Source organism: Oncorhynchus gorbuscha, linkage group LG06 (genome assembly GCF_021184085.1).
Source record: "Oncorhynchus gorbuscha isolate QuinsamMale2020 ecotype Even-year linkage group LG06, OgorEven_v1.0, whole genome shotgun sequence".
Lineage (NCBI taxonomy): Eukaryota > Metazoa > Chordata > Actinopteri > Salmoniformes > Salmonidae > Oncorhynchus > Oncorhynchus gorbuscha.
In genome coordinates this window covers 75899435-75920803 of record NC_060178.1, presented here as the reverse complement: position 1 = coordinate 75920803, position 21369 = coordinate 75899435, and the positions used below count along the sequence as shown (strand labels likewise).

Sequence of the window (21369 nt, the reverse complement as noted above, 5' to 3'; positions counted from 1 at the left end):
GAATACAACAGTGAACCTTCCAGTGAAATGCCCCAAACAACAATACAGTTATAAAGAATGTAAAATACAAATAAGAAGAAGAAATAAAAAGTAACTAGTAACTAAAGAACCGCAGTAAAATAACAATAGTGAGACTATATACAGGGGGGGTACCGGTACAGAGTCAATGTGCGGGGGCACAGGTTAGTTGAGGTAATTGAGGTAATATGTACATGTACGTAGAGTTATTAAAGTGACTATGCATAAATGATAACAACAGAGAGTATCAGCGGTGCAAAAAGGGAGGGGGGGGGGGCAATGCAATAGTCTGGGTAGCCATTTGATTAGATGTCCAGGAGTCTTATGGCTTGGGGAGTAGAAGCTGTTTAAAAGCCTCTTGGACTCTGGTACTCTGGACTCTGGTACTGCTTGACATGTGGTAGCAGAGAGAACAGTCTATGACTTGGGTGGCTGGAGTCTTTGACAATTTTTAAGGCCTTCCTCTGACACCACCTGGTATTGAGGTCTTGGATGGCAGGCAGCTTTGCCCCAGTGATGTACTGGTCCGTATGCACTATCCTCTGTAGTGCCTTGCGGTCGGAGGCTGAGTAGTTGCCATTCTAGGCAGTGATGCAACCTGTTAGGATGCTCTCGATGGTGCAGCTGTAGAACCTTTTGAGGATCTGAGGACACATGCCAAATATTTTTAATTTCCTGAGGGGGAATAGGTTTAGTTGTGCCCTCTTCATGACTGTCTTGGTGTGCTTGGACCATGTTAGTTTGTTGGTGATGTGAACAACAAGGAATTGGAAGATCTCAACCTGCTCCACTCGGTCCTCTTATTCCTGTAGTCCACAATCATCTCTTTGTCTTGATGACGTTGAGGGAGAGGTTGTTGTCCTGGCACCACACGGCCAGGTCTCTGACCTCCTTCCTATTGGCTGTCTCATCGTTGTCGGTGATCAGGCCTAACACTGTTGTGTCATCTGCAAACTTAATGATGGTGTTGGAATCGTGCCTGGCCGTGCAGTCATGAGTGAACAGGGAGTACAGGAGGGGACTGAGCACACACCCCTGAGTGGCCGCTGTGTTGAGGATCAGTGTGACGGATGTATTGTTGCCTACTCTTACTACCTGGAGGCGGCCCGTCAGGAAGTCCAGGATCCAGTTGCAGAGGGAGGTGTTTAGTCCCAGGGTCCTTAGCTTAGTGATGAGCTTTGAGGGTACTATGGTGTTGAACGCTGAGCTGTAGTCAATGAATAGCATTCTCACAAAGGTGTTGCTTTTGTCCAGGTGGGAAAGGGCAGTGTGGAGTGCAATAGAGATTGCATCATCTGTGGATCTGTTTGGGCGGTATGCAAATTGGAGTGGGTCTAGGGTTTCTGGGATAATGGTGTTGATGTGAGCAATGACCAACCTTTCAAAGCACTTCATAGTTACAGACGTGAGTGCTACGGGTCGGTAGTCATTTAGGCAGGTTGCCTTAGTGTTCTTGGGCACAGGGACTATGGTGAGCTGCTTAAAACCTGTTGGTATTACAGACTCGGACAGGGAGAGGTTGAAAATGTTAGTGAAGACACTGGCCAGTTGGTCAGCACATGCTCGCAGTACACATCCTGGTAATCTATCTGGCCTTGCGGCTTTGTGAATGTTGACCTGTTTAAAGGTCTTACTCATATCGGCTGTGAAGTGCATGATCACACAGACTTGCTAAACAGCTGGTGCTCTCAAGCATGTTTCAGTGTTATTTGCCTCGAAGCGAGCATATCAGTAGTTTCCTCAATGCCATCGGAGGAATCACAGAACTTATTCCAGTCTGTGCTAGCAAAACAGTCCTGTAGCTTAGCATCTGCTTCATCTGACCACTATTCAGGAACCAGGAGGATAGAATTATGGTCAGATTTGCCAAATGGAGGGCGAGGGAGAGCTTTGTATGCGTCTCTGTGTGTGGAGTAAAGGTGGCCTAGAGTTTTTTTCCCTCTGGTTGTACATTTAACATGCTGATAGAAATTTGGTAAGACAGATTTAAGTTTCCCTGCATTAAAGTCCGCGGCCACTAGGAGTGTCGCCTCTGGGTGAATGTTTTCCTGTTTGCTTATGGCGGAATACAGCTCATTGAGTGTGGTCTTAGTTCCAGCTTCAGTCTGTGGTGGTATGTAGACAGCTAAGAAAAATACAGATGAAAACTCTCTAGGTAGATAGTGTGGTCTACAGCTTATCATGAGATACTCTACCACAGACAAGCAAAGCCTCGAGACTTTGTTAGATATCGTGCACCAGCTGTTATTTACAAAAATACATAGTCCATCGCCCCTTGTCTTACCAGATCCCACTGTTCTCTCCTGCTGATACAGCGAATAACCAGCCAGCTGTATGTTGATAATGTCGTCGTTCACTCACGACTCTGGGAAGCATAAGATTTTACAGTTTTGAATGTCCCATTGGTAGTTTAATCTTCCGCGTAGGTCATCGATTTTATTTTCCAAAGACTGCACGTTTGCTAGCAGAATGGAAGGCAGTGGGGGTTTATTCTATCGCCTACAAATTCTCGAAAGGCAGCCCGCCCTCCGGACCCTTTTTCTCTGCCTTCTCTACGCAAATTATGTGCATCTGGGCCTGTTCCTGGGAAAGCAGTATGTTGTTCACGTCGGGCTCATCGGGCTCGTTAAAGGAAAAAAAAGATTCTACCAGTTCGTGGTGAGTAATCGCAGTTCTGATGTCCAGAATATATTTTTGGTCATAAGAGACGGTAGTAGCAACATTATGTAAAAAATAAGTAAAGAAATAAGTTACAAACAACGCAAAGAAACTAACAAAAAATACACAATCAGTTAGAGACACGTAAAATGTCAGCCTTCTTCATCTTTATTTTGATACTGTCATGGCCGTCATAAGAATTGGACCAAAGTGCAGCGTGGTGGGCATACATTTTCCTTTTATTTTAGTAAATGTCGCCAACAAACGAAAAACAACCTTGAAGCTTACAGGGTTAAGTGCCACTAACAAAGATAACTACCCACACTGAAAGGAGGGAAAAAGGGCTACCTAAGTATGATTCTCAATCAGAGACAACGATAGACAGCTGTCATTGATTGAGAACCATATCCGGCCAAAACATAGAAATAAAGAAACATAGAAAAGAAAACATAGAATGCCCACCCCACATCACACCCTGACCTAACCAAACAGAGAAATAAAACGTCTCTCTAAGGTCAGGGCGTGACAGATGCGTTTGTAATAAACCTAAATAGCTCATTTTGATTTCCTTACCCGACCACAGCGGGGGTCTGTCGTGTGTTCTGTTGAGGGGGCGTTGACGTGCAGGTGGACAGAGGCACTCCATCCGTCCCTCCCTTTTCCCAATCAAAAGACTCGTTCTCTGTGATGATGCGTTCCTTCATACTGTTCTCAAAGACAGACATCAGCAACTGCAAAGAGGATCACAGAGAAATGTAAAAAGTAAGGTATAAAAGTGGAACCTACAATGCTATAAAATAATAGGCTTTACTTTAAGTACTAAAAGTTATTTACTTTTGTTTAGTTTCGACATACTGTAGTTTTATTACTGACACTTAAGAGAGCGGGTATGGTATGGGAGTTAGTCTCACATTGCCACACTTCCAGGTCTTGTTCACTCTGCTATTGAAGTGAACGCAAGGAAAACAAGGTTCAGTGGGGATTAACAAGGTGAATCCATGTGCAGGGAGTGAACAGTACCTATTCATGTCTAAAAATTAACCAATGATATCAGGCCACACCAGGCCATGATTACAGACAGCTGTGTGTGTCCTTTGACACTATATAAACTAGTGATCTGCAGTGTTTGTCATTATACTCTGATGAAGACAGCTTGTCTGTCGAAAAGTTGGATATTAGGTTATTCAATTATTGCATCTGAGCTCCTAGAGTGTGTGGCTCTCCTTTTCTTTTTCAAGTGAACAGTACGTACCTGGTAATCTGGTTTGGTAAAGTAGTCAAGGCCTAAAACATGATCCAGGAACACATGGAACTCAGAAGGCATGTGTTTGAGCAGCATTCTGTGGTCGTAGCGCTCCTTAATCTGACCCACTTGCTCCTGGTGGCACACAAGAGATACAGTAGAAACTATTAGAAATCAGTTGAACCCAGCAAGACACCAGTAGACACCAGTAACCATTCTCTACTGCAGGGTTTCTTAATCCTGTTCCTGGGGACCCAAAGAAGGGATTTTTTGTTTTTGCCCTAACACTACACACATGATTCCACTAATCAAAGGTTTGATGATGAATAGTTGAGTCTAACCAGGTGTGTAGTGCTCGGCCAAACATAACAATGTACACCCCTTTGGGCCCACTGCACCAGGACACAGAAATATTGGAAATAACTGAAACTGCAGTAGACAGTAGCTCACCTTATCTTTTATTTTTCGCCATGGTAGCTGACCGACTGCAAATTCTACCAACATGTAAAATAGCGACCATAGATCGTCATGGCGACCCATTTCCTGAGAAGTTAAAGAATGAATTAATCAATTAATTATTTTTATGACTTATTAGAAATTGAATCTGAACCTGCAACAGTTATTTTGGATTTTCCGACAAACTGATGATACACAAAACCCTCAGGTCTAAATTAATTTATAGTGCATTGCATTTTTCGAACCAAAAAAGACACTTACTTTGTTTTTATGAGCATTTACTGAAGCATAACGAACAGTGCCCCGAAATCCCGCTACAGTTCTGGGCTGGAAAAATAGAATTAGGTCAATTCTCTTTTCAGCAGAATTTCACACTGACAACTAGAAAGAAAAATAAAGTATTTAAATTAAAAACTCAAAAGAGACAAGGAAGGATATGGAAAATATCTCAGGCAGGGAGAGATAATAAAAACTGAAATGGGATCAAGCACCTTACTGATGAGACGGATCACAAGCATGCGCTTCGAACAGAAAAGGCCAAAAAGGAACAGCAAAACTGCAAAACATAAAATCACACAGGTGAAAAAAGGACAGAATCACATTGCAGCAAAACAACTGTAAACGCTTTATTAACATCAACACTTTGTGAACATAATATATGAAACAATGCTGCAGTAATTTACAGTAACAAACTATGAACTAATGCATTTACAAAGCATAAGGCATAACGTGGTCCTTCAAACTGGCACTTGAACTAATGCATTTACAAAGCATAAGGCATCATTTAAATGTATCATTTTCCTGTGATATCTTCCTAATATTTATATTTTCTTATAGTCATTGGAATCTGTGATATAATAACTGGAATCTGCATCACCATTTTGGCTCAAGAGTGGAGGATGACAGGTTTGACCTTGATAATAACACCCATTCCAATCGGCAGGTAGTCCTATGAATATTACCTTCGAAACTGCATGTTAGAATTTACAACAGTGTGTGTGTGTGTGTGTGTGTGTGTGTGTGTGTGTGTGTGTGTGTGTGTGTGTGTGTGTGTGTGTGTGTGTGTGTGTGTGTGTGTGTGTGTGTGTGTGTGTGTGTGTGTGTGTGTGTGTGTGTGTGTGTGTGTGTGTGTGTGTGTGTGTGTGTGTGTGTGTGTGTGTGTGTGTGTGTGTGTGTGTGTGTGTGTGTGTGGTCTAGTTGCTGTTCTAAATCTGCAGTACAAAGACCCGCCCTTCTAATCGATGAGTGGAGGCTGAGTCAGCAAAAAGAAAAGCAGAAAGAATCTCCACTGTGGTCCATCAGCCTATATCAGCCTAGCTCAAACTTCATCAACCTATATCAGCCTAGCCAACTACATCAACCTATATCAGGCTATCAGGCTCTCCATCAGCCTATATCAGGCTAGCCAACTACATCAACCTATATCAGGCTAGCCAACTCTCCATCAGCATATATCAGCCTAGCCAACTACATCAACCTATATCAGGCTAGCCAACTTTCCATCAGCCTATATCAGCCAAGCCAACTACATCAACCTATATCAGCCTATATCAGCCTAGCCAACTACATCAACCTATATCAGGCTAGCTAACTCTCTATCAGCCTATATCAGCCTAGCCAACTCTACATCAGCCTATATCAGGCTAGCCAAATCTACATCAGCCTATATCAGGCTAGCCAACTCCATCAAACTATATCAGCACAACTTTACATCAACTTATATCATCCTAGCCAACTCTCCATCAGCCTGTATCAGCCTAGCCAACTCTCCATCAGCCTGTATCAGGCTAGCCAACTCTCCATCAGCCTGTATCAGGCTAGCCAACTCTCCATCAGCCTGTATCAGGCTAGCCAACTCTAGATCCGTCTGTATCAGGCTAGCCAACTCTAGATCCGTCTGTATCAGGCCAACTATTAATCACATCACAAAAAGGCACATGCCCTGTGCTTTCCTATTCTCCTACCCACTGTGCCCTGAGGACCAAGCATTTCCTGTGCAAAAAAAACATTGCCACTACCCCTCCTAACTCAACACCAAAACAGCAGACCTTATACCCCATGTCCTATATTCTTGCTATGTTCATAACATAATAAATTAAATGAAGAAAATCCTTCCACGGCTACTTACCGGTCGGACCTCTCCAGTAGTGTTGGTGTACTGGCGAGCCAGGCCAAAGTCTAACATAAAGCACTTTCTATAGGTGGAGGGGAGTCGACCCATGGCAAAGTTTGACTGGGGAAAAAACAACAGAAAAACAGAGTTGAGTCGAGGACATCACAGGCATATCAACAAGTGAAGCCCAAAGCAGTGTTTCTCTCTGTCATTGTATAGACATGACCTAGCTCACACCCTCTCTCTCACACAATCTCTCTCACAATCTCTCTCACACACACAGACATACAGACACACACACACACACACACACACACACACACACACACACACACACACACACACACACACACACACACACACACACACACACACACACACACACACACACACACACACACACACACACACACACACACACACACACACACACACACACACACACACACACACACACACACACACACACACTTCTCTCTCTATCTCACACCCACTCTCTCTATCTCACCCCCATTTCTCTCTATCTCACATCTTTGCTCTTTCTCTCACCCACCCTCTCTATCTCTGACATGTAAAGTGCCCCCTACAGGCTTGATGTCTTAGTGCAGGAATCCCCCAGAGTCAATGACCTCTATGAACTCTAGAATAGATTAAATAGTCTTACAATCCATTATAACCACACATCACAATGCCTTATACCTGCAAGCTTTAGGTAAAGTGCTACAGAGAGGGCCACCTACAGGCTTGATGTCTCTGTGCAGGAAGCCCACAGAGTGGATTGCCTCTATGGACTCCAGGATCTGTTTGCCCAGGCGTAGCGTGGTGCTCATGGTGAAAGTGCCGCGGGGTTGACTCCTCCTCAGGTCCGCTAGGTTTCTCCCCTGCTGGGGTGGAGAGAAGGGGGAGGGAAAGAGGGGGAAGGTGGGGGGGAGAGTGAGATGGAGGGGTCAGAGGGAGGGTGGGTAGAGAGAGATGAGAGAAAACAGGGGGAGGGAGAGGGGGGACGGAGAGAGGGAGAGCGGGGAGATAGAGGGAGAGAAATATTTTTCATTCATTTTTTTCTACTTAGTTGTAGCCTTGGCTACGATTCTCTCTACCTAAAGCAATCGTATCAGACTGTTCTGATAAATGGTTACCTGAAGTTGCATGACCACATAGTTAAACTTCTCGTTCCTTCCACATCCAATGAATTTACAGACATGATTTTTTCCTGTGACAGAAGGGAGAGGTTAGTGTAAATGTGATTATACAGTCATTATAAAATGAGCTATCTACGAATCTACTTGTACCATCACAGTTAAACAACTGATTCAGTTGGATGTTTAAGATTAAGATGACTTTCTTTTTGCATCTGTTTTTGGGACAACAGACCAGAACAAGCAACGCTGACAGACACAGAAATACCCCAAAATAAATACTGCCTAAGAGATCGACGATGTGAAACACTCACTATAAATTTTGCACAAAGCAGTATAAACCCCAGGCATGTCAACTGATTGACTACCTAACTCATCAAACCTCAGAACAGAACAAACAGTCACCACACCTACAACCTTGCCTATCACACTAATCAAATGGCTAGACAGACAGATGTCACATCAGACCATAGCCAGACAACTTAATTAACCTTGCCATGCTTATTCATGTACAAGGTGATGTTGTCATTGATTGATCATGTGCTTAGTGAACCCAATCTGTCCCCGGTATCTGCCTGCCCTGCCCTTACCTTGCAGTTTCTTTTTCATAACAGTAAAGTGGAATTTCATCACAAAGGGTGATATATAGTGCAGGAGAAGAGAAAGTGGCAAAGGTCACAGGGATTGAACCCACAACCTTTGAGTTTCTAATACATTATTGTATTAGTGGCGTTACCAGTTAACCACACAAACACACAGCTGTACGTGTGATTGTGTGTTACTGCTTAAACACATAGGCCCTTACCTTGCAGTTTTTTGAGGACAGCCACCTCCATCTTGAGGACCTGTTTAGGCTGCTGGGCTGACTCTACCTTGAGAGCCACATTCTCCCTGGTCAGCAGGTCCAACGCCTCGTAGATCTCCCCGAAACCTCCCCCGCCAATTTTCTTCAGCTGGGAATGATGGCAGAGGAGAGACAAGGGTGGAATAAACACAGTTTGCTGCCTGTTCTTTGAAGTGAACATTTAGAAAATGCTAGTTATCCACTAACCTGGTCCCAGATCGGTTGGTGTTGTCTTGCCAATTCTTATGGTCATTGTCACACCTAACAATGACCATATCATTTAGCAAGACAGCACCAACAGATCTGTGACCAGGCTAGTTCTCATCAGGTGAAGGAACATTCTAAATCAGGGACTCTCAACTCTTGCATTATGTGTTTCATTTGAATCAATTGCTTAATTATTCCACCAGTCACTCAGCTAGTCAATTACATGGGCAAAATGTCTCTGAAGATAAAACCAAACTCACCACTTTCCATCGGTCCTTTACCAAGCAGTTTGGGGGCAGGATGTCCACCTGCTCCCCCGCTCCGTTCATGTTTTCGTCGGGCTGGGCGGCCGTCCCTACGCACTGCATTGGCCGGCCAGACAGAGACACAGCAGCTCCCAACTTGATTCAGCCATTTACCTGTGAAGAAGAACACAGTAATGTAAGCTACAACATACACAAATAGAGTATACAACACATACATTATGAATACAAAAAGTATTCTCTAAACTGACTAACTCATTTTAAAACAACAAGGTACAAGCTTGACAATACAATGAGGCCACAAAACCAATATGTCAGGAAGAGCAGCAAATTTAGCCTCGGTCTCCTGGTAAACTGTCGACATGTCACTAACGTCTCTGAACCCCAAATATGTCTATGTGGTCATAAGTAAACAATTTGGCCCAATGGACAGCACCGCTCTCCGTGCTTAACAAAAATTCAGCACCACAGACAGCACCACTATCCTCAGCACCACGGAAAGCACTGCGACCCGCGTTTAAAACAAATGTGTTGGTCACAGATTCAGCACTAGGGACAATAACAGTTAGCGCTAAAATAGTAGAAAGATTGCATGCAATTTTGCTACAAATGGAATCTATAGGCATAGGTGTGACTGAAGCTGTCTTTTCAGCACATTGGACAGCACCACTCATTACAGCAACGTGCTGGCCAAGGACAGCGCCGCAGCACCCCTCATTTAACACACTTGCTGGCATTCTCTAGGCCAGTGTTTCCCCACTCCTCAAATACACTTTTTTGTTGTAGCCCCAGACAGGCACACCTGATTCAAATAATCATCAAGCACTCAATGAGTTGAATTAAGTGGGTTTGTCCAGGGCAACTATAGAAATGTGTGCTGTTTGGGGTACTAGAGGACTGTAGTTGGGAAACACTGCTTTAGGCTTGCGCTGCCTGCCAGACAGCATACCTACAGGTAACTACTAAAATCAAGGAAACACCAACATAAAGTGTCTTAATAGGGTGTTGGGCCACCACGAGCCAGAACAGCTTCAATGCACCTTGGCATAGATTCTACAAGTGTCTGAAACTCTATTGGAGAGATGCAACACTTTTTCCACAAGAAATGACATAATTGATTGTTTTGTTGATGGTGGTGGACAGTGCTATAGCAGGCACTGCTCCAGAATCTCCCACAAGTGTTCAATTGGGTTGAGATCTGGTGAGATAAAAACACACACACACACACACCCTTTAAACCCCTTATGCTCCTTTGAGTCCCCTCTGTCAAAGTCACTGAGATCTCTTCTAGCCATGGTAGCCAAAATAATGGACAACTGGGCATTTTTATACATGACCCTCAGCATGATAGAATGTTAATTGCTTAAATAACTCAGTAACCACACCTGTGTCGAAGCACCTGATTTCAATATAACTTATATCCCTCATTTACGCAAGTTTCCTTTATTTTGGCAGTTAGTTTATAGTTATGAAGTTTCCTTTATTTTGGCAGTTAGTTTATAGTTATGAAGTTTCCTTTATTTTTGTATTAGAACGGCTGGGCTAAAAGCATTCCCAAATCAAATGCAGAAGCAGGAGAGAACATCCTGAGGACTTACACTAGTGTGGAAGCTTCCCACTGCCCTAGACAGTTCATGTGCTGAAGGTACACTCAATGCAACAATGCAAAGTAATAAAGCCATGTTCAAGTTCATTAACTCTGTCATGCAATTACCTCGAGGTTCAATAATGTCAATTTACAGTTGGGTGATTAAAGTTATTTAAACCTGCATTGGGGACTTTGGATTGAACAACTCCAATACCACACACCCAGTGTTGGCAAAACACTTTTAGTAGGCCAATATTTAAATCATGTCTTTATATTCTTCCAAATCTATAACGAACCCCATCACAAAAAAATAGACTGGTCAATTGCAACACCCAAAATCCATTATCATAGTAGGCTACTAAGAAAACCATGTGATCATTTTCAAGTATGTAACTAGGCTACATTTTACAGATACATTTATATTTGGAATTAGGAAAAGGGTGTAACATTTTAGTAGGCCACTGCACTGTCTAATGTTGGGCCTATGAATTACTTGTAATTTGCGCTCTCACCTTACTGCTACAATCACAGGGTGGGAAACGTTCTGTTTCCAATAGGCTTTCCTTAGATATCATTCCATAAGACACAACCTCTCCTCCATCGCAACTAACAGAAGTCCCCAGGCCCATAAGCTCTACTATCATTCTCCTCCTACTGTTACATTTTCTCCGCACTGCAGTTCCGGCGCTCTCTCAATGGGTAGGGAGGGTTACCATCCAAGCGGCAGGCACAACCCATACAGAGTTCTAATTCTAGGATTGACGTTTTCTTAGTATCAACATTCACCATCGCCCTGCGCCCCTGGCCCAATGGACAGGTTGTGTACCTTTACTCCGCCCTAAAACATATTTCAGGAATCACCCATTGGATCAATATCAGTCAATCAGCCACCATGGAACGTTCCACTGCACGGTAAGCCGCGAGTTGCACTTTGGGAAATGTCGTTTATAGTCGGGAAAGCCGATGCAAAAAGACCCGACTAGATGCTTGTAAAAGACTACACCTCCTGTGTGAGTGACTCAAATCACTGACGTAAGTCTGCATTATGATGGTTCTTTCTAAATTATTCATGATTCTTGTTATATAGATGTAAAAAAGACTAATTGTTATGTTCAAGCTCCTTACGTCATCTGGCATCATTGCCAATAACTGTGTTGTGGAGTGACACCGTGATCTATTCCAGATTGCTTTATTCTCTAGAAACAGCGCATCGAAGTGGCGTTGCTCTCCCAAGTTATCATACCAAAGCGAGCGACCTTGTATTCAGCATCATTATTGACAAAGTGCCAATGCCTTGGATGTTATTTATGTCCGCAAGATCATCTACATCAATTCAACAAAGAGCAAAACATTGTATCCAGACCTGATTTTCTGACATCGTTGTAGGGTCTCGGTTCGCGAGGCATTTGAGAGGTGCATCAGTCCTTGTGCGAGGTCGTGTTAATGACATATGTGTCGGTTATCGTTGCACCATTCTCCATCCTCCCCGTTATACGCCTCTACTCCTCTGAATCAGCATCACCGAGATTCTCCCATTACGCAACGCGCGCAGTCTTGCATGACCATGGATGGTTGTTGCGTGGTAACGTGAGGAGCGCACAGCGCTCAATAAGCGCCTGTTGAGAAATTATGTATTGTGTGAAATGTGCCAGAAATAGCAGATTCAGTAGCAGCACCAAACTAACAGTGTGTCTGTAGGATCTTAGGCAAATGCAAAATGCACTAGTGCACAATGCACAAGTGCACAATTCACAAGTGCACAATGCACAATGGTTTCACTGAGTCACTAACCATGACCTCCTCCTTTGTGTAGATTCATTTTAAACGCAAGAGGGCACTGTTTCTCCACAGATAAATTCCAGTTCTCATTCGTGCATTTAACCTTGACGTTTGGCCCTCATGACCGAAGCGCCTCTGCTTTTGGAGGGGGTACTCAATTTACTGTTGAGTGTCAGAAAGGTAGAATAAACAAGGTGCAATTTCGACATTTGGTAGTGCATCAGCAGTTTTCCACTTGTTATGTCAGTCTGATAGTCACTCAGATCTAAACCGTGTAGCCCAATCATCAACAACCAGACACATACAGTAGGGCATGTGCCCAGGGTCCTTGACCTCCAGCGGGGCAGTCATTGATTTTGTTAGTCACACTCATTCAGAAAACATGAACCTGGCATAAGTCATGGCAAAATGTGTAGAATTGCAGGAAATTAGCTTTACAACTGCCAAAGTGTCTTACCGCCAGATGGGAAAAATATGTAGAATTGGCAGATATTACCTTTGAAACTGCAACATTTTACATTTTTGCTCAGCCCCATGGCAGAATGGGTTTGAAATGCAACCAATTTACTTTAGCACTAGTTAGGTTTCCATCCAATTGGCAACATATTTTCATGTGAATATTCAAAACTCTGCATAAAAACAATATGCACATTTTCCCACCAGAGATGGACTTGTTGCAGATAAAAAGCTGTGATGACGTAGTGCACATAAAAATACTCTTTGTGATTACATTTCCATGTACCAGATAAAAAATACAAATGAAATGGGTTTCCATCATATTTTCATCTGTAACCATATTGATCCCTACACTGGCTTCCTGTCAAAGCCAGGGCTGATTTCAAGGTTTTACTGCTAACCTACAAAGCATTACATGGGCTTGCTCCTACCTATCTCTCTGATTTGGTCCTGCCGTACTTACCTACACGTACGCTACGGTCACAAGACGCAGGCCTCCTAATTGTCCCTAGAATTTCTAAGCAAACAGCTGGAGGCAGGGCTTTCTCCTATAGAGCTCCATTTTTATGGAATGGTCTGCCTACCCATGTCAGAGACGCAAACTCTGTCTCAACCTTTAAGTCTTCACTGAAGACTCATCTCTTCAGTGGTTCATATGATTGAGTGTAGTCTGGCCCAGTAGTGGGAAGGTGAACAGAAAGGCCCTGGAGCAACGAACCGCCCTTGCTGTCTCTGCCTGGCCGGTTCCCCTCTTACCACTGGGATTCTCTGCCTCTAACCCTATTACAAGGGCTGAGTCACTGGCTTACTTACTGGGGCTCTCTCATGCCGTCCCTGGAAGGGGTGCGTCACCTGAGTGGGTTGATTCACTGATGTGGTCATCTTGTCTGGGTTGGCGCCCCCCTTGGGTTGTGCCATGGTGGAGATCTTTGTGGTCTATACTCAGCCTTGTCTCAGGATGGTAAGTTGGTGGTTGAAGATATCCCTCTAGTGGTGTGGGGGCTGTGCTTTGGCAAAGTGGGTGGGGTTATATCCTTCCTGTTTGGCCCTGTCCGGGGGTGTCCTCGGATGGGGCCACAGTGTCTCCTGACCCCTCCTGTCTTAGCCTCCAGTATTTATGCTGCAGTAGTTTATGTGTCCGGGGGCTAGGGTCAGTTTGTTATATCTGGAGTACTTCTCCTGTCCTATTCGGTGTCCTGTGTGAATATAAGTGTGCGTTCTCTAATTCTCTCCTCTCTTTCTTTCTCTCTCTCGGAGGACCTGAGCCCTAGGTCCATGCCCCAGGACTACCTGACATGATGACTCCTTGCTGTCCCCAGTCCACCTGGCCGTGCTGCTACTCCAGTTTCAACTGTTCTGCCTTATTATTATTCGACCATGCTGGTCATTTATGAACATTTGAACATCTTGGCCATGTTCTGTTATAATCTCCACCCGGCACAGCCAGAAGAGGACTGGCCACCCCTCATAGCCTGGTCTCTCTCTAGGTTTCTTCCTAGGTTTTGGCCTTTCTAGGGAGTTTTTCCTAGCCACCGTGCTTCTACACCTGCATTGCTTGCTGTTTGGGGTTTTAGGCTGGGTTTCTGTACAGCACTTTGAGATATCAGTTGATGTACGAAGGGCTATATAAATACATTTGATTTGATTTGATTTGATGGGTTACAGCCACTAAAAATGTTGGGTGGGTATAGCGAATGGATCCACTCTGGTATTGGCATGTGTGCTCTAGCCAACAGCTTGCAGATACAGTGCTGGTATAGCCGATATGCAGTGGTGTACTTAAGTAAAAAATACTTTTAAGTACTACTTAAGTTGTTTTTTGGGGTATCTGTACTTTACTTTACTATTTATATTTTTGACAACCTTTACTTTTAGTCCACTACATTCCTAAAGAAAATAATGTACATTTTATTCCTTACATTTTCCCTGACACACAAAGTACTCATTACATTTAAAATGCTAAAGCAGGACAGAATTATGGCACCTATCAATATAATGCTTTGTCATCCCTACTGCCTCTGATCTGGCGGACTCACAAAACACAACTACTGTGTTTGTAAATTATGTCTGAGTGTTGGAGTGTGCCCCTTTCTGTCCGTAATGAAAAATAATACGAAAATAGTGCCGTCAGGATTGCTTAATATAAGGAATTTGATCTATATCATTTACTTTTACTTAAGTATGACAATTTAGTACTTTTTTCTACCACTGTACTTAAGTACATTTAAAACTAGATACTTTTAGACTTTTACTCAAGTAGTATTTTACTGGGTAACTTTCACTTTTACTTGAGTCATTTTCCGTTAAGGCATCTTTACTTTTACTCAAGTATGACAATTGCATACTTTTTCCACCACTGCCGATATGATGATATTATTATGGATAAAAGTATGAGGTTATTTTTATTTGTCAAACAGCAGCCAAGCATCGATCATCATGTCCCCAGAATAAGATCCTTGATATTTAAATGGAGCATCAAGCTCATCACCATTCACTTTCACCATCCTATGAAGTTCATCATAACTTATTTAATCTGTATCCTAATAAACAGTATGCTTTCCCCAAGTCATAGTGGGAAAACCACACAACATATCATCAAGTGACTCCAAGTTTACTTTGATATGATGGATATTATGTTAATATTATGTCAATAGTTTCCATCTCCATTTCTCACATCATTAATTTTCCTGACACAAAAAAATCACATTTTGTCTCACATATTGTCACGATCGTTGGAATAAATGGACTAAGGCGTGCATAGAGTTCCACATGTTTAATAAATTAAACTCACCAAAACAATACAGAACAAACGAAGCGTGAAGTAAATGCAGTGCTCAACAGCAACTATACACAAAACAAGATCCCACAACAAACAGGTGGGAAAAGGCTGCCTAAATATGATCCCCAATCAGAGACAATGATAGACAGCTGCCTCTGATTGGGATCATCGTGGATCGTCGCCGGAGGAACCGGAACGTGGATCGTCGCCGGAGGAACCGGACAGCGGATCGTCGCCGGAAGTTCCGGACTGGGAACCCTCGTTGAAGGCTCTGGACTGGGAACACTCGCAGGAGGCTCTGGACTGGGAACCCTCACAGGAGGCTCTGGACTAGGAACCCTCGCTGGAGGCTCCGGACCATGGATCATCACTGGAGGCTCTGGGCCATGGATCATCACTGGAGGCTCCGGACAGGGAACCGTCACTGGAGGCTCCAGACTGGGCCTACGTCGTGGCTGCGAACTCCGGTGTCGTCGCTGTCTCTCCTTCGCTGCTTCCCCCTGCTTCAATGGAAGGCGATCCTTTCCGGCCAGGATTTCCTCCCACGTCCAGGATCCCTTCCTGTCCAATATATCCTCCCACGTCCAGCATGTCTGCTCCTCCTGGGCACGCTGCTTGGTCCTGGGGTGGTGGGATCTTCTGTCACGATCGTTGGAATAAATGGACCAAGGCGCAGCGTGCATAGAGTTCCACAAGTTTAATTAATTAAATTCACCAAAACAATACAGAACAAACGAAGCGTGAAGTAAATGCAGTGCTCAACAGCAACTATACACAAAACAAGATCCCACAACAAACAGGTGGGAAAAGGCTGCCTAAATATGATCCCCAATCAGAGACAATGATAGACAGCTGCCTCTGATTGGGATCATCGTGGGTCATCGCTGGAAGCTCCGGCCCGTAGATCGTCGCCGGAGGAACCGGACCGTGGATCGTCGCCGGAGGAACCGGAACGTGGATCGTCGCCGGAGGAACAGGACCGCGGATCGTCGCCGGTGGAACCGGACTGGGAACCCTCGTTGAAGGCTCTGGACTGGGAACCCTCGCAGGAGGCTCTGGACTGGGAACCCTCACTGGAGGCTCCGGACCATGGATCATCACTGGAGGCTCTGGGCCATGGATGATCACTGGAGGCTCCGGCCCTTGGATCGTCATTGGAGGACTACCTCAGGACTACCTGGCATGATGACTCCTTGCTGTCCCCATTCCACCTGGCCGTGCTGCTGCTCCAGTTTCAACTGTTCTGCCTGCGGCTATGGAATCCTGACCTGTTCACCGGACGTGCTACCTGTCCCAGACCTGCTGTTTTCAACTCTCTAGAGACAGCACGAGCGGTAGAGATACTCTTAATGATCGGCTATGAAAAGCCAACTGACATTTACTCCTGAGGTGCTGACTTGCTGCACCTACTGTGATTATTATTATTTGACCATGCTGGTCATTTATGAACATTTGAACATCTTGGCCATGTTCTGTTATAATCTCCAACTGGCACAGCCAGAAGAGGACTGGCCACCCCTCATAGCCTGGTTCCTCTCTAGGTTTCTTCCTAGGTTTTGACCTTTCTAGGGAGTTTTTTCCTAGCCACCGTGCTTCTACACCTGCATTGCTTGCTGTTTGGGGTTTTAGGCTGGGTTTCTGTACAGCACTTTGAGATAGCAGCTGATGTACGAAGGGCTATATAAATACATTTGATTTGATTTTAATTAAACAGCAGCAGTAAAATAACAATAGTGAGGCTATATACAGGGGGTACCGGTACAAAGTCAATGTGCGGGGGCACCGGTTAGTCGAGGTAATTGAGATAATATGTACATGTAGGTAGAGTTAAAGTGACTATACATAGATTATAAACAGAGAGTAGCAGCACTGTAAAAGAGAGGTATAGGTAGCCCTTTGATGTTCAGGAGTCTTATGGCTGGCTGTTAAGCTGTTAAGCTGTTAAGAAGCCTTTTGGACCTAGACTTGGTGCTCCGGTACCGCTTGCTGTGTGGTAGCAGAGAGAACAGTCTATGACCAGGGTGGCTGGAGTCTTTGACATTTTTTAGGGCCTTCCTCTGACACAGCCAGGTATAGAGGTCCTGGATGGCAGGAAACTAGGCCTCAGTGATGTACTGGGCCTTGTGCACTACCCTCTGTAGAGCCTTGCAGTCAGAGGCCAAGCAGTTGCCATACCAAGCAGTGATGCAACCACTCAATGGTGCAGCTGTAGAACCTTTTGAGGATCTGAGGACCCATGCTAAATCTTTTCAATTTCCTGAGGGGTAATAGGCTTTGTCGTGCCCTCTTCACAACTGTCTTAGTGTGTTTGGATGATGGTGTTTGGATGATGACCAGCCTTTCAAAGCATTTCTTGGCTACAGATGTGAGTGCTACCCTGGGATGAAGGTGTTGATGTGAGCTATGACCAACCTTTCAAAGCATTTCTTGGCTACAGATGTGAGTGCTACCCTGGGATGATGGTGTTGATGTGAGCCATGACCAGACTTTCAAAGCATTTCATGGCTACAGATGTGAGTGCTATGGGGCAATAGTGAATTATACAGGTTACGTTGGCGTTCTTGGGCACAGGGCAAGGGTTCTTGGGCAAGGGTTCATCCACACGTTTGCCTTTAAGTGCTTGGTATGAGTCTATGCAAAGTTTTTGCCATTCTAAAGTAAAACTCCTTTCTCACAGTACACTCTGAATTACATCATGCATGCATACCCAAATATTGCATGAAACAATCAAATGACTTTATCTCCCTCTGTTAATGTAAAGGGAATTCGTTCCAATATTTCTAGAGTAAAGAGCAATGCCAGTGGTCCAGTCACAGCTGAGAGCAGAACACTTATTAAATGTGGCTGTTTTATGGGGTATTCTGTGTAGATTGGTGAGGGGAAAAAAATGATTTAATCAATTTTAGAATAAGGCTGTAACGTAACAAAATGCGGAAAAAGGCAAGGGGTCTCAATACTTTCCCGATGCACTGTATACTGTATCTATGTACTGCCCACTCACAAACTACTGCAACAATTACATCTATTTATTACTCATTTAACCATTTGGAGAGTTTAAAAAGTCTCTCAAACAGTTCGCCATCCCTAATTTCACAATACAACTTTATTCCACTCAAATGGGCATGATCTTTTTCGCATTTTCCCTGTCAATTGTTGAAAAAGTTAAAGCTACAATCTTTAGTTGCTACATCAATTTTTGGACATATAACTTAATGATATAACCTACAAATTGAATAAACGGCATTGATTCTTCAACAACATAAATGATAAATGCCTAATGAGCTTATTTCTCTGTTTGTAAACAAAGTAATTATAAACAAACACTGTATAGCCTCAAAACAGGGTTAACACTGGAATTTTCATATTATGGATGGTCAGTCATTGCATACATAGCTCTCTCTTTGAATTTGAGAGAGGTTACATTTCTCCAAGCCCATCCTTCAGCTTTTTTACCAAAACACAGGCAGGGTGGCCACTTTGTTATTGTTTCAATTAAGGATTGCAGCTTTAACTTGGTCATCAGTTCATTTTACATATGTAATGTATGGTCATTTTAGTGCCAGATGATAGCCTCATCATTGCATAATATGTAGATGCCACTTATCTACGTGCTACATCACAGAAAGATCATCATTTTATCTGAAGATTGGTGATAATGAAAGACAACGGCTGTCTCTTTTCTGTACTTTACAGACATTTGTCAGTCTCTTGTTATCACAAAATGGTTCAAATGCATATGCTCTGCAGTGGAAGTTGCTTTAGATAAGTTCCCACTTCTTTGAAATGAGTACAGCAGAGTTTATATAGACTGTACATCCAATCAGTTATTATTATTACTACCTGGTTTTTCAGTTGGAACTAAGAAGACTGACTGAAGGGGGAAAGAGTTGAATTCACACCATATTACTTTTACCTCTCCAGCCATAACAAATCAGTGATCCCCGACAAGAGTAATTTTTTATTTTACCTTTATCTAACTAGGTAAGTCAGTTAAGAACAAATTTGTATTTTCAATGACGGCCTAGGAACAGTGGGTTAACTGCCTGTTCAGGGGCAGAACAACAGATTTGTACCTTGTCAGCTCGGGGATTTGAACTTGCAACCTTTTGATTACTAGTCCAACACTCTAACCACTAGGCTACGCTGAAGACTATTGGGACACAGCCTTGCACTTGATGTCATTCCAAGTCAATGAAGGCTTCAGGAGACCTTTGTAGAGAGTACAGATGAGTAGTATGTATGGACTGGATTGTTTTGATTCGTTTTTTAGGCTGTTGTGGTTGTGTGAGTGTTTGTGTGTGTGAGTGTACAGATATCCGGGGGTCTGGTGTGGATCCTGGTGGTATCCACCCATGTAAAGCCAGGGAACCCACAGGGCTGTTTGTGTCTGTGTTCTGCTTCATTATGACCTTCCTCTGGCTCGTCATCTTCGCCGCCAGAGGACACAAAAACAAGGGCGGATGGGTGGCAGCGGTCATTGTTAGCCAGAAATGATTTTTGATAATGATATAAAAATGGTTGCATCCAACCCCAAAGTTAACCCTAACTCCAGCCATTTCCATGAGAGAGCGGGCATGCTGGACTGTATGTGGGGTCCCAGGGCCATGTAAAGGTGTATGTAAATATTTAAATGGTATAAGTAGGCCTCTGTAGGGCCTCACCCAACACAAAAGACCCAGGGGTCGAGTAAACCTGCCGGCACTGCTAGTGAACCTTTACACAGTCTGTGGTATCTGCTCAGCTAGCACTACAGCAACTCAATCAGAGAATGGATATAGTTCCCACTGTTAACAATAAGTGTGACATATCTGCTTTTAGTCACATGTACTACCTACAGAAAGCAACCTAATCCCGCTGATGACACAGCTATTATAATTCTTTACAATACATCTACAGATTTTCCATGAAATCCAAGGAACTTGAGCTATAAGATAATTCAATAGACTTTTACGTTGTTTTTTTTTTACATATCACTCATGACCAAAAAAATAATCCTATCTGTATCTACAAATAAAGACAAACAATAATGAGAAGCCTTAATATCAGATATAGTAGTAACACCCCCAGGTGGTGGAGAGGTCACATGACACAATGCACCTGTCATGTGTAGGGTTGCAAATGGAAGGTATATTACCAGTAAACTACCAGAATTGTGGTAACGTTCACAGTTTATTAGGAATTTATAAGGTGACATCTACTGGCCTTTTTTGGGTACTTCAGATTATCACAGGTGTCTGTAATCATATCTGGTCCTCTGTGGCCTTATCACATTTAAAATATGAAATAATTAAATAAGATGATTTAAAATGATATATAGAATGACAAAGCTGTAAAACATGACATGGTTTTAGCAGTGCCGGTATGTCTACTCTACCCATGGGTCTTTTGTATTGGGTTTAGGACTCCCGAGTGGCACAGCGGTCTAAGGCACTGCAACTCAGTGCTAGAGGCGTCACTACAGACCCTGGTTTGATTCCAGGCTGTATCACAACGGCCGTGATTGGGAGTCCCATATGGCGGCACACAAGTGGCCCAGCGTTGTCCGGGTTAGGCCGGGGTATGTCGTCATTGTAAATAAGAATTTGTTCTTAACCGACTTGCCTAGTTAAATAAAGGTAAAATAAGAAATGATATTGAACCATATGGAAAAGTGAATAGCTAGGTTAGGTTAGGTTACTTCCCCTTGGCTATAGGTTGTAGTTCAGCCTCTGAATGTCAAAGAAATGAAACGTTGATATCCTGTTGCAACCTGGTCTAAGAGCATTTCATATTATTCTGTACGTAAATCTGAAACACCCCATATGTTACGTTTGTAGGATGGTTGGTCGG

At 43.5% G+C, this 21369-nt stretch overlaps 1 protein-coding gene across 4 annotated transcripts in view; it reads right to left on the bottom strand.

The window, feature by feature from the left end:
- Positions 1-12046, bottom strand: part of LOC124038335 (tau-tubulin kinase 1-like) — a 42426-nt gene extending 30380 nt beyond the window's left edge. Inside the window, exons 1-10 of one of the 4 annotated variants that reach the window (XM_046354092.1) lie at positions 11890-12046; positions 8936-9094; positions 8430-8577; positions 7625-7698; positions 7229-7372; positions 6504-6608; positions 4637-4702; positions 4370-4462; positions 3929-4054; positions 3250-3407 (exon numbers count right to left, since the gene is read on the bottom strand). In XM_046354092.1, the coding sequence (XP_046210048.1) occupies positions 3250-3407; positions 3929-4054; positions 4370-4462; positions 4637-4702; positions 6504-6608; positions 7229-7372; positions 7625-7698; positions 8430-8577; positions 8936-9043 (1022 nt within the window). In that variant the 5' untranslated portion in view covers positions 9044-9094; positions 11890-12046. Of the gene's footprint in view, positions 1-3249; positions 3408-3928; positions 4055-4369; positions 4463-4636; positions 4703-4866; positions 4932-6503; positions 6609-7228; positions 7373-7624; positions 7699-8429; positions 8578-8935; positions 9095-11038; positions 11264-11889 lie in introns of those variants that run through there. The other 3 variants (XM_046354094.1, XM_046354093.1, XM_046354096.1) reach the window with 3 other exon arrangements.
- Between the last annotated feature and the right edge of the window lie 9323 nt (positions 12047-21369).